The 14225-nt window shown below is 44.7% G+C and overlaps 1 protein-coding gene across 1 annotated transcript in view; it reads left to right on the top strand.

Moving 5' to 3' along the window:
- LOC132396604 (15-hydroxyprostaglandin dehydrogenase [NAD(+)]-like) overlaps positions 1 to 14225 on the top strand; it is a 64445-nt gene that overhangs the window by 4030 nt on the left and 46190 nt on the right. Inside the window, exons 3-4 of the mRNA XM_059974291.1 lie at positions 216 to 322; positions 10398 to 10494. Coding sequence (XP_059830274.1) covers positions 216 to 322; positions 10398 to 10494 — 204 coding nt within the window. The remainder of the gene's footprint in view (positions 1 to 215; positions 323 to 10397; positions 10495 to 14225) is intronic.

Below are 14225 nucleotides of genomic sequence, written 5' to 3'. Positions count from 1 at the left end.
ACTTAACTCTTCCACCCCCTCACCACTTATGCATTTATATTTATTGTGTTTTTTTATTATGTGTCTTAGTGTGATTTTTTAAAAATATATACACTGCATCAGTTCCGGAGTAGCGATACTGTATTTTGTTCTCCTTTACACTTGTGAACTAGAAATGACATTAAACATTCTTCAATCTTACTATTCTGTGGTTCTATCCCATATTGATTTTTTAGGTGCTTTTACGAAAGCATTTGAATGCTTTGGAAGTCTGGATATATTGTGCAATAATGCTGGAATTAACAATGAGAACAACTGGGAAAAGACGATCAACGTAAATTTGGTAAGAACACAGTGTCCCCATGTTATGCCATTGAAAAAGGTAAAATTGTTTCAAAAATTTTATCAACCACAACAAGCTGCACATTTAATTCCCAGGTTCATTTATTATCAAAGTACGTATCCATATACAATGGCGAGGTTCGTCTTCTGCAGGTAACCACGAAACAAAGAAAGAACATGCAGGTCATTCAGAGTGTAACATCAAACCCACCCCCCTGCACAAAAAAGAACGGCATCCTGATCTTCAACCTCCAAACCCCACTCCCCCTGCACAAAACAGAGCAAGAACGTTGATTCCAAAACCCCCTTCCCCACAAAAAAACACACCAAAAACATCATCCCCCAAACTCCCACCCCTCGCACTACAAAACAGAAAGGAGCAGGCGAAAAACACAGAATATAAAAACCGCAAGTCTGGAAAAGTCCAGTCTGTAAGCGCAGTAGTCCAATCCATGACACAGAACCACCATCGTCAAAAGAGAGAGCTAAGCAGAGGCCTACCCACCTGCCACAGTGAGCCATACAGCAGTAAGACATGTCATATCCAGTGGATATATTTTGGGAGAGGGGCTGGTGGGGTGGTCTGGGGACTGAAGATGTTGGAGGCAGGATGTCGGTGAGGCTGGAAGAATCCTGAACTGAGGGTTGGAGGTGTGTGCGTATAGATTTGTTTTGCAGCTGCTGGCCTGTGGCTGTTTGTGTTGTTGAGCTGAACATCGTGGGCACACTATCTTGATGCCAGAGTGTGCGATGGCCAGCACAGCCTTGGGTTGAACTGGTTGTTTATGCAAATGACGCCTTTCACTATACACTCACTGAGCACTTTATGCGGCACACCTGTTCATTAATGCAAATATCTGATCAACCAATCATATGGTAGCAACTCAGTGCATAAGAGGTTCAGTTGTGGCTCAGACCAAACATTAGAACAGAGAACAAATGTGATCTCAATGACTTTTATTGTGGAGTGATTGTTGGTGCCAGATGGGGCAGTTTGAGCATCTGAGAAGCTCCTGATGTACTGGGATTTTCACACACATCTGTGTCTAGAGTTCACAGGGAATGAACCAAAAAGGGGAAAAAATCCAGTGAGTGGCAGTTTTGTGGGTAAAAACACCTTGTCAATGGGGGGGGGGGGGGGGGGTCGGGGGAAAATTGCCAGACTGGTTCAAGCTGATAGGAAGATGACAGTAAATCAAATTGTCACGATGTGTGCTAGCAATGTATGAATTCAAGTGCAGAAGAAAGACAGACTCCAATGTAGAAATGGCAACAGGAGTTGATAATAATTCCAGAAGAATGCCTAAGGCTCAGCCAAGTGACACTGCAGTGCTAGAATACACGGTTAATGCTACTCAGGAATCCGCTTAAATAATGCAAGTGATGTGACATCTAAGCCTATCAAAATAAACTTGGCAAGCATAAACAGAAAGCAACATGAGGCCGCATTACACATGAGAGAAACACAAGGAACTCTACGCAACTGATGCATTGTTAAAAGAACAATTAACCAATTCAGGTGCTTCTAAAGATCTCGGAGCCCAATGACCTCTGGGTCACTGTACAGGCCGGAAGAACTCATTTTCCAAATTAGCATCTGTTACAACAGTGGTGTGCGGAAGAGCATCTCTGAACACGCAACACATCCAACTGGAGGCAGTGTGGAGTTTGTGCTCAATTGGGAGCCCTCTAGTGTCCAGCTGGCAGAAGGACAGACTCGATTGCCAAGAGCTGTACCAACAATTTGAATGTTAACACAAGCGAATCTGCCGATGCTGGAAATAAACAAAAACACACAATGCTGGCAAAACTCAGCAGGCCAGACAGCATCTATGGGAGGAGGTAGTGACGACGTTTTGGGCAGAAACCCTTCATCGGTAGTGAGAAGGTAGCAACGAGAAGTGCAGGGTGTGGGAACTATAAGTTTGGTGGCTGTGGATGGGAGATCTCCCGAGCTGATGAGATCGGAAATGGTTTGGGAGACAATGGACTGGTGCTCCCTAGTGGGGTCATGGTCCAGGGGTAGATAAGAGGAGGTGTCAGCGAGTTGTCATCGTGCCTCCGCTATATACAGGTTGGTGCGCCAGACAACAACAGCACCCCCCTTATCAGCGGGTTTGATGGTAAAGTTGGGATTGTTGCGGAGGGAATGGAGAGCAGAGCGTTCAGAGTGGGTAAGGTTGGAATTGGAGCAAGGGGTGGTGAAGTCGAGACGGTTAATGTCCCGACGGCAATTAGAGATGAACAGATCCAGGGCAGGTAGAAGTCCTGGGTGGGGAGTCCATGAGGAGGAGGAGGGTTGGAGATGGGAGAATGGGTCATCGGTGGGGGTGGGTGAGTCCCTACCGAAGAAGTGGTCTCAAAGGCGGAGCTGGCGGAAGATGAGCTCCACGTCCTGCCGCACGCGGAACTCACTGAGGTGAGGACGAAGCGGGACAAAGGTGAGGCCCTTACTAAGGACAGAGCGCTCAGCCTCAGAGAGAGGAAGGTCGGAGGGAATGGTGAAGACCCGGCAGGGTTGAGAGCTCTGGTCCGAAGGGGGTGGGAGGCTGGTGGAGCTAGCGGGGAAGGGGTGGGGGTGTTTGAATATTACTCAGAGACTTAAACTATAAATGTGTTTTCTTGAGTATGATGTATGTTTTCTTTTTCTTACTCTTGGATGTATGTTATGCACCTGGGCCCCAGAGGAATGCTGCCTCATTTGACTGTATTCGTGTATGGTCTGAACGATGATTAAACTTAATTTGATCCTTAAAGTGGATGGGCTACAGTAGCAGAAGACCACAGACATTCAGTAGCCACTTTTATTAGGTACTTAAGTGTACACTGACTGTATGTTTCAATGTAAAATATAGAAACATAGAAAACCTACAGTACAATACAGGCCCTTCAGCCCACAAAGCTATGCCAAACGTGTCTTTACCTTAGAAATTACGTCATGTTACACATAGCCCTCTATTTTTCTGAGCTCCACATACCTGTCCAGGAGTCTCTTAAAAGACCCTATCATATCTGCCTCCACCACCATCGCCAGCAGCCCATTCCATGCACTCACCATTCCCTGCATTTATAAAAGAAACTTACCCCTGACATTTCCTCTGTAACTACTTCTAAACACCTTAAAACTGTGACCCCTCGTTCTAGCTATTCCAGCCCTGGGAAAAAGCCTCTGATTATCCACATGATCAATGCCTCTCATCATCTTGTACACCTCTATCAGGTCACCTCTCATCCTCTGTCCCTCCAAGGAGAAAAGGCCGAGTTCACTCAACCTATTCTCATTAGGCATGCTCCCTAATCCAGGCAACATCCTAGTAAATCTCCTCTGCACCCTCTCTAAGGTTTCCACATCCTTCCTGTAGTGAGGCGACCAGAACTGAGCACCTCTTCAAGTGGGGTCTGACCAGGGTCCGATATTGCTGCAACATTAACTCTTGGCTCCTAAGCTCAGTCCCATGATTAATGAAGGCCAATGCACCGTATGCCTTCTTAACCACAGAGTCAACCTGCGCAGCTGCTTTGAGCATCCTATGGAGTCGGACCCCAATATCCCTCTGATCCTCCACACTACCAAGAGTCTTACCATTAATACTATATTCTGTCATCATATTTGACCTACCAAAATGAACCACTTCACACTTATCTGGGTTGAATTCCATCTGCCACTTCTCAGCCCAATTTTGCATTCTATCGATGTCCCACTGTAACCTCTGACAGCCCTCCACATTATCCACAACACCTCCAACCTTTGTGTCATCAGCATATTTACTAACCCATCCATCCACTTCTTCATCCAGGTCATTTATAAACATCACAAAGAGCAGGGGTCCCAGAACAGATCCCTGAGGCACATCACTGGTCACCAACCTCCATGCAGAATATGACCAGTCTACAACCACTCTTTGCCTTCTGTGGGCAAGCCAGTTCTGGATTCACAAAGCAATGTCCCCTTGGATCCCATGCCTCCTTACTTTCTCAATAAGCTTTGCATGGGGTATCTTGTCAAATGCCTTGCTGAAATCCATATACACTACATCTATAGCTCTACCACCATCAATGTATTGTGATAAATATCTGAATCTGACTAAAAAAGACATTTACAGACAAGGTGTGTGTTACATCATTAAAAAATTAATCGAATTGAAGGGATTTCATTGGCCGAGTTCATCAAAGTTTGCAGCATTGTGTGTGTGGCTTGTGTCAACTATCTCATGAGGGCTTTACAACCTGTAACTGTTTTGTTGATAATGCATGGGTTCAGCAGTTAGCACAGCAGCTCCAGGTTCAGTCCTGATCAACTGTTGATTGTGTAGTGTCTGCACATTCTCCATACTTTTTAACTTTAAAGTCAAGTTCTTTTCATTGCCATTCAATTATACACATATACAGCTGAACAAAGCCGTGTTCCTCCGGGGCAAATTATAAATCACATTATCTACAGTAGCACACAGCACACAGGGTCAAAAAAGATAATATTAGCACGTCACTGAGTGACACGCCTGAAGACTGATGTCGCATTTCTACAAGAACAAGCACGTAGGAGTTCCTCATCGCATGCTGGGTCAGTCGTGCTTTAACTCTCATCTGAAGGCATGCTTGTTGGCTGATTGTTGGTAAATCTAATCTTCAGTGTCAGAAAAAGTCAAAGCAGGGATTGTAAGAGGGAATAAGCTGCAGGGCCACTAGAGAGGGTTAGTGGAACTAATAGGGCTGGCGTTGAGCAAATCTATTAAATGTATTCTATTAAACCTTTTGGGACTACAATCGCTGCAATCTGCAGCCTGTAATTTCCCTTTTGAAATTTTGCTTTTGACCTCGCTGAACAACTTGGCATTTTTTTGAGTTATCCTGGAGGATTCAGAGGACTGGGGTTTCAGGAATGCAGGTACAGCCATGGCGGCTATTACCAGAGTGTACTTGAGGCCTGATCGAACCTTTGGGCTGAATCGAAATGGCAAGGCCCAGACCAGGGAGAGTGAAACTTGAACCGATGTTTACTCAATCTAATCAACTTCAAAATCTCGTGTTCTTTCTTGGTTATAATCGGAATAAATTCATAAATTCACTGAATTGTTTCCTCTGAAATGGATGTAGACTGTGGTAGCTTTCTTCAAACACCAGATATTGCATTTGTAATTCCTGTTTGATGGCTGATAGAGCCACGGTTCTAGGTACGTTTGGAGTCTGTTATACTGCCGGACTGTCTCTTTCCTCTCAGCTTAAGGTATAGTTTACTGGGGAATCTAAGATCATGAACAGTTTTGATCGTGTTGCTATCGTGATGCTTCCACTTATAAGAAAGAGTGTAACTCGATACCCTTATAAGTATATCCAGTTGGGAACTTGGTCTATTTCTTTACCCAAGAAGTACTGAGAATATGACACTCCCCACAGAGGAATGCTTGGTATGAACAGTGTGTATATATATATATATATATACCTGTGAGAAGGCTGGACATACAGAACTGTGCAAAAGTCTTAGGCACATATGCATATAGCTAGGATGCCTAAGACTTTTGCACGGTACTGTAGTAACTTTATGTATTGCACTGTACTACTAATGCAAAAAAATACAGATTTCATGACGTGTGAGTGGCGATAAACCTGATTCTGATATGGGTCTCAGTTATGGACTGAGAGTGGGAAGGGGGCAGGGAGAGGGGATTCATGGTTGGGAGAAGGGGGAGGGAGAGGGGAGAGAGTGGGAAGGACAGAGAGACATTCTGTAATGGTCAATAAACCAATTGTTTAGAGTCAAATGACCTTGCCTGGTGTCTCAGGGCTGGACGTGTCAGCAAACACACCACCCCCACCTCTGACACTCCTTATCTGCCACCTGTCCCACACCCTCCTGCGGCACTCTACTCACACCTCACTGAACATTCTTCGCTCCCTCCAGATTTACAAACTCACTCTCCGCTCCATGTTGATAAATACAATACTGTGCAAAAGTCTTAGACGCCCTAGCCATATATATGTGCCTCAAACCTTTGCACAGTACTGTATATATGAGGTGGAGCAGAACAGAGAATTATGCTGATAGATGGGATGAGTGGAACAGAAATACTAGGATGGATTTGGAGGGCTGACTTGCCTGTTGCTGTGTCCTTTTATTACCTCTCTGAATCCGAACTATGCCACCCCTCAACCTTCAGGCTCTTGAACCAGCATGATAACCTCACTTATCTCAACACTGGACTGATTCCACAACTTATGGACTCACGTTCACAGAGTCTACACTCATGTTTTTTTGTCTTATTGGTTTATTTATCTGTTTGTCTATTTATGTATTTATCTGTATTTGCACTGCTTGTCTTTTGAACATTGTCAATCTTTGCAGTTTTTTCATTGACTTTATTGTATTTCTTTGTTCTACTGTGAATGCCCATAAGGATATAAATCTAAGGGTATAAGTAGGTATCTAAGGGTATAAGGGTATAAGTATGGTATATGGTGATCTTCATGTACTTTGACAATAAATTTGCTTTGAACTTTGATATGCACTGAAATCTGGCCTTCAAGAAAAGACTGATTTCATTCCCAAGAAATCTTGATTTTTTTTAGAGTTCTGGTAACTGTCTCTTTGTCAGAAAACAAACATAATTCTGTGAGTTTCTGAAGCAATCTGCAACACCTCTCTGTCACTCTCCAACCCAACCCCACTCAAACAATAAGTGATTGAGATTTGTTTGTTGTACATATGCATTCTTAACTCTAGAGAAATTATTCTGTGTTTTGTATCCTCCTTATTTTACTGTGAAATTAAACACTCTATTGTGTTGAGGGAAAAAATACCAATCATATCCATCAAGAACTCGTAGCGTAGAAGGTTGTTGTAGGTTTCAGTGGGACATTGGCGGATGGAGAGTTGCTTTTCATTAGTCAGGGGATTGAGCTTGAGAGCCCTGAGGTAATGTTTCAATTTTATAAATCTCTCATTAGAATGGGAGAGCATGGTCAAGTGGTTAAGGCGTTGGACTAGCGATCTGAAGGTCATGAGTTTGAGCCCCAGCTGAGGTAGTGTGGTGTGTCCTTGAACAAGGCGCTTAACCACACGTTGGTTCAGTCCGCCCAGCTGAAAATGGGTACTGGCAAAATGCTGGGGTTTAACCTCATGATAGACTGGCGTCCTATCCAGAGGGGGCCGCATACTTTCAGACGCTTCAGGCCACCGAAACCAGCGTAAGCACCAGCCTGATGAGCCTATGAGGTGCAGGACAGACTTTAACTTTTATTATTAGAATGGGTGCAGAGGAGATTTACCAGGATACTGCTTGGATTACAGAGCGTGTCTTGGGTTGAGTGAGCAAGGGCTTTTCTCTTTGAAGTGAAGGAGGATGAGAGGTGACGTGACAGAGGTGTACAAAACGATAAGTGGCGTAGCCAGAGACTTTTTCCCAGGGTGGAAATGGCTAACATAATTTTAAGGTGATTGGAAAGAATAGGTGAGGGAGGGGTGATGTCAGATGTACTTTTTTGTACAAAGAGTGGTTAGTACATGGAATGTGCTGCCAGGGGCAAATACAATAGGAATATTTAAGGCAATCTTAAATCTGTACATGGATTAAAAAAAAATGGAGGTCTTTGTGGGAGGGAATGGTTAGATTGATTTCAGAGTAGTTGAAAAGTTGGCAGAATATCGTGGGTCAAAGAGCCTGTAAAGTGCTGTGCTATTCTGTATTTATTGTTGACTCAGTGGTATTAATAAATATTGTTAAAGCTCGATTTGATGTTACAATCCAATTCATTTAATTAAATGGAAAAATAAACAAATCAACTGTTTATACAAAGCAGCTTCACAAAGTAAGCTGACTAGTATGGGAGAAAATCTTGGTTGTGATCCAAGATATTTGAAAACTGATACAAGTAGCTTTGCAGTTCCTTAGCTGTATTTTTCAAAATTAGGAATTCACATTGGGTATAATTATTTATTCATGTAAATACAAAGAAATCTTCACTGTGTCTGCATTAGTTCATCCCACCAATTTAGTTTGTGACCCTGATACTTTCCTCAGAACCTTTTCGAAAGTTGCAGTGAAGCCTCCTTCACCCATACATTCCCACACTTTAGACTTTACATTCCAGATCATGACAGCTTTAAGTTTAAAAACAAGCTTAAAACAAATCCCTCATATGGGAATCTTTTCAGGAATTATCTTTATCCACGTCTGGTAGGGACACACCACTGCCCATGAATGGAAAAGCCTACAAACAGTAGTGAATTCAGCCCAGTCCATCCCAGGAAAAACCCCTGCCCACTATTGGGCACATCTCCAAGGAGTACTGCCTTAAGAGATCCATCATCACCGACCCTGCCAACCAGGCCATGCTCTCTTCTCCCTGCTGCCATTGGGAAGGAGGTACAACAGCCTTCAGGTTCAGGAATAGTTTTTACCCTTCAACACTTACAGGCTGCCGCCAGCACAGCTTTGGACTGTGTTGGTTATTCATCGACTCAAACAACACATTTCACTCTTTTTAAAGTACATGCAACAAATAAAACTAATATTTATCTTTAGGTGGATGTACCTGTGCCTCCCGTTATTTAGCAGACCAGATCAGACAACTCAATTCAAGGTCTAAGGCCTGTCACTTAGACTAAGTTCCATAGAGAGTTCACCACTATAGCAGAGACTGTGTGACTGGAAATGACGCAAACAAACGTGAAATCCAGATGCCTTTTTTCCAATAAGTTTAGCTTGTGCTTGTTACAGAGTAATAGGAACCATAGAACACTACAGCACAGTACAGGCCCTTCAGCCCTCCATGTTGTGCTGACCCATATAATCCTTTAAAAATAAGTACTAAACCCACACTACCCCATAATCCTCCATTTTTCTTTCATCCGTGTCCCTGTCCAAGAGGCTCTTAAATACCCCTAATGTTTCAGCCTCCACCACCATCCCTGGCAAGTCATTCCAGACACCTACAACCCTCTGTGTAAAAAAAAACTTACCCCTGATGTCTCCCCTAAACTTCCCTCCCTTAATTTTGTACATATGCCCTCTGGTGTTTGCTGTTGGTGCCTTGGGAAACAGGTACTGACTATCCACCCTATCTATGCCTCTCATAATCTTGTAGACCTCAATCAAGTCCCCTCTCATTCTTCTACGTTCCAAAGAGAAAAGTCCCAGCTCTGCTAACCTTGCTTCATATGACTTGTTCTCCAAACCAGGCAACATCTTGGTAAATCTCCTCTGCACCCTCTCCATAGCTTCCACATCCTTCCTATAATGAGGTGACCAGAATTGATTGCAATACTCTAAGTGCGGTCTCACCAGAGATTTGTAGAGTTGCAACATGACCTCTCTACTCTTGAACTCAATACCCCTGTTAATGAAGCCTAGCATCCCATAGGCCTTCTTAACTACCCTATCAACCTGCGGAGCAGCCTTGAGGGATGTATGGATTTGAACCCCAAGGTCCCTTTCTTCATCCACACTCTTAAGTAAGTTCATCCACACTCTTAAGGAATGGGAAAAATAAAGAAAAGTCTCACTGACGTTTCACACAACAGTCCAAATCTACTTTTGGCAATAGCCTATGATCAACACTAGGAGACAAAATTAAACACACCTCTTTTCTATTTTCTTTACCACCGCGATGAGGCCCCACTCAGGTAGCCTTCAACCTGATGGCATGTACATTGCTTGAATTTCCAGCTATAAACCCCAGCCCTTCACCATTCTCCATTCCTGTTTCCCTCTCTCATCTTATCTCCTTACCTGCACATCACCTCCCTCTGAGGCTCCTCCTCCTCCCCTTTCTTCCATGGTCTTCTGTCCTCTCCTATAGCTCTTTCACCAACCAACTTCCCAGCTCTTTACCCCACCCTTCCCCCTCTCCTGGATAGACCTATCACCTACCACCTTGTACTTCTCTTTCTTCTAGTCCTGATGAAGCGCCTCGCTCAAAACATCAGCTGTTTTCTCTCATCTATAGATGCTGCCTGGCCTGCTGAGTTCCTCCAGCATTTTGTGTGTGTTGCTCTATTTCACTAACCCAGTTTACTGGAGAGCAACTTAATTTTTAAAAAAGATTGCTTGATTGAAAATATGCTTTTCTTTAAATGCCAGACATCTGTGATCCGAGGAACGTACTTAGCTTTGGACTACATGAACAAACAGAATGGTGGGAAAGGAGGAATTATAGTGAACATAGCCTCTTTAGCAGGTGAGAAAATATTTATGATTCTTTTAGTTATAATAAAATATATACAGTGAAAGCCACTGTGAACTTTGAAAAGAGGGCTTTTCTCCCACCTGGATGGTTTCTGCTCTCTACTGTATCATTGAGAAGTATTTGAATTGTTTTTAATTCCTCTGGATTTTCTTCACTATTACATTTGAAGAAGCTTTTAAAGGCTCTACCTCTGAACTTGTTAACTTTAGTAGGCTGCCCCATCTCAAACCTTGTTCTTCAGTTGCAACATACTTTCTCAAGAACCTGGTGGGAGTTGGGATATGTAATCAAGAGATTCTCCCTGGAGAGCATTGAACAATGGATTTGAGTCAACAGTTCTCTCAGGGTTTGAGAGATTCTCCAAACATGTCATCCATCCGGTTCAGATTGTGTTATTTTCCCTAAGCAACAGGACAAATCCCTTGAGATTGAGAAGCGACCCTGGAATTAAAAGTAACAGTTGTAGTCTTCCCTTCTCTTGGTTTTTGTCATTAAGTATGTTCTTCTTTGCTTTTACTTTCAATAACATTAAGATGAAGGGGTCATAAAGAGAGCTTGTGACACATTGTTCTTCATCAATCGAAGTATTAATTGCAGGAGTTGGGCTGTTATGTTGACGTTGTACAAGATGTTGGTGAGACAGAATTTGCAGCACTGTGTGCAGTTCTGATCACCTACCTACATGAAATATAAGTCTGAACAAATAGAGAGAAAATTTACAAGGGTGTTGATGGGACTTGAGGACCTGTGTTAAAGGGAAAAGTTGAATGGGTTAAGACTTTATTCCTTGGAACGCTGGAGAGTGATTGGAGATTTGTTAGAGTTCTACAAAGTTATGAATCATGTAGGCTTAGTTAGACTAGAACAAGAGGTCATGGGTTAAGAATCATATGGTGTAATATTTAAAGGGAAAATGAGCAGGAATTTCTTCACTCCGAGGATAATGTGAGTGTGGAATGAACTGCCAGTGAAAATTGTGGACATATGTTCCATTTCAACATTTAAGAGAGATTTGGATAAGTACATGGATGGGAGGGATATGAAGGGCCACAGTCCAGGTGGGGGACAGTGGGGCTAGGCAGCATTAACAGTTTGGCATGTTTTAGTTGGGCCAAAGTGTCTGTTCCTGTGCTGGAGAACTCTGGCTATAATAGAGCTTTTTCTCTGGACCTCAGTCTTGAGATGACATAACTCACTTCTGTTAGTTTTGTTACATACTGGATGTATTGTGAGTTCCTTTTTTCCAATCAACGAAGCCTTGAAGGCAAGACCTGTATTGCATAGCACTTTTCAACCACAAGACAGTTCAAAGTGCTTTCCATAAAACAAAATATAAAAATCAGTCATCAAACTTCAGACAATATAAAGAGAATCAAATCACACATAAAGTTATAGGGTAGGAGATTCTAATTAAAAGCTACAGCGAAAAGTTTTAAGCCTCGATTTAAAAGAGCTTAAGGTTGGGGCAGACTTCAGCTCCTCTGGAAGATTATTCCAGATATGTGGAGCATAGTAACTAAAAGTTGCTTCACTCTATTTAGTTTTGACCCTGGGGACAATAAGCAGACCCGTCCCAGATGACCTGACAGCTCAAGAAGGTTCATAGTGCAGCAAGGGATCGGACACCAGCTTCATTCGGAGCAGTCTTCGAGATGGCTGATGATCATATTATGAATGTGGGCAGAAACCAGAGCACCTGGAAGAAACCCACGCGGTCTTGGGGAAAGTATACAGTCTCTTTACTGACAGTGGCGGAAATTGAACGCTGATGCTGAAAAGTGATGCACGAACTGCTACACTACTGTGTTGTGATAACGCAGTCAAGTCAGAGCACTGTTTGGAGTAAAAGTGTCTCAATGGGCCCTGCTGAAGTATTTCGGCCCGAAACACTGACTGTACTTTTTTCCATAGATGCTGCCTGGCCTGTTGAGTTCCTCCAGCATTTTGTGTGTGTTGCTCGGATTTCCAGCACCTACAGACTTACCCTTGTTTGTCAATATTTCCTTACTTCTCTCACTCTTGTCTGGACTAGAAACAGGCCCTGTAAAGTTTTCTTTGGAGTGGCAGAGATAGAAATCTGATAGAAGTTTATAAAGATTATGAGAGATGGATGTAGAGTAGATAGACAGTACTTTTCTTCCAGAGTAAGAATGGTTAATACTGGAGGGAGTGCATTTAAGGTGAGAAAGACGTGCTGGGTAGTTTATTTTAACACAGTGGTGGGTGCCTGGAATGGACTGTCGGGGTGGTAGTGGAGGCAGATAAAATAGAGACATGCATGAGTCTTTTAGGCACATGAATGTGCAGAGAATGGAAATGTTATGGACATTGTGTAGGCAGAAGCATTTAGTTAGGTTGTGGCGGCTCATTTCCTAGCGTATGCGAACCGACTCACAATTAGATAGCCTACGGGGGTTTGCGAGCACAGAGCTTTGGAGCCTCTTCGCCATGGGGGGCCGGTTGACAGAGGCTTAAAAGTGAGGCTGAAGTTTTCGAATAAAGTTTTTCCTTCGACTGCAGTTACCGACTCCGTGTCGTAATTTTAGCGCTGCGTGTAGCACACCGCTACAATTGGTGACCCCGACGGTCCAAACGATTTTTGGACCAGAAATGACCGACGCCGCCTCTGTTCATGCGGTTTCGTTGAAACTGCCGGGTTTCTGGACACAGCGCCCGGACCTATGGTTCCAGCAAGCCGAAGCCCAATTCCACGTTCGCCGGATCGCCTCAGAAGACACCCGCTACTACTACGTGGTGAGCTCCCTCGACCAGGACACAGCTGCCCAGGTCGCGGAGTTCGTACAGTCGCCCCCGGCAGACGGCAAGTACACGGAATTCAAAGCCCTGCTCCTCAGGACTTTCGGACTCTCACGGCGCGAGCGGGCTGCCCGTTTACTGCACCTGGATGGCTTGGGCGACAGACCTCCATCGGCTTTAATGAATGAGATGTTGTCTCTGGCCGAGGGACACACAGGCCTCATGTTTGAGCAGGCATTCCTGGAGCAGCTGCCCGAGGACATACGCCTGCTGCTGTCCGACGCGGATTTCAGTGACCCCCGGAAGGTGGCAGCCCGGGCGGACTTGCTGTGGAACGCCAAAAAGGTGAGCGGGGCGTCCATCGCACAGATCTCCCAGCCACGCTCCCGGCAGCAAACCAGTCCAGGCCCGGCCGCAGAGCCCACTAACCCCCGGCCCAATGACCACTGGTGCTTCTACCACCAGCGGTGGGGCGCAGAAGCCCGCTGTTGCCGCCCGCCCTGCAAGTTCCCCGGAAACGCCAGGGCCAGCCGCCGCTGATGGCTACGGCGGCTGGCCATCGGGATAGCCTCCTGTATGTGTGGGATAGAAGGTCGGGACGCCGGTTTTTGGTCGATACTGGGGCTGAGATCAGCGTTTTACCTCCGACAAGTTACGACACCCGCAGCAGGGCACCGGGTCCCCCCCTGAGGGCCGTGAATGGCAGCACAGTAAGGACCTATGGCACCCGTCAGGTGCAGCTACTGTTCGGCCCCAGCCAGTTCACGTGGGACTTCACACTGGCCGCCGTAGCCCAACCGCTTCTGGGTGCGGATTTTTTGCGAGCTCACAGCCTGCTGGTTGACCTGCCCAGGAAGAGACTGGTACACGCCGAGACCTTTCAGACGTTCTCCCTGGGCGCGGCCCAGTTGCCAGCCCCTCACCTCGGCTCCATCACGCTGTCCGACAACGACTTCACCAGGGTC

This window comes from Hypanus sabinus, chromosome 7 (genome assembly GCF_030144855.1).
Source record: "Hypanus sabinus isolate sHypSab1 chromosome 7, sHypSab1.hap1, whole genome shotgun sequence".
Lineage (NCBI taxonomy): Eukaryota > Metazoa > Chordata > Chondrichthyes > Myliobatiformes > Dasyatidae > Hypanus > Hypanus sabinus.
The sequence above is the reverse complement of the archived record's forward strand: the minus strand, read 5'-3'. Positions and strand labels throughout refer to the sequence as shown.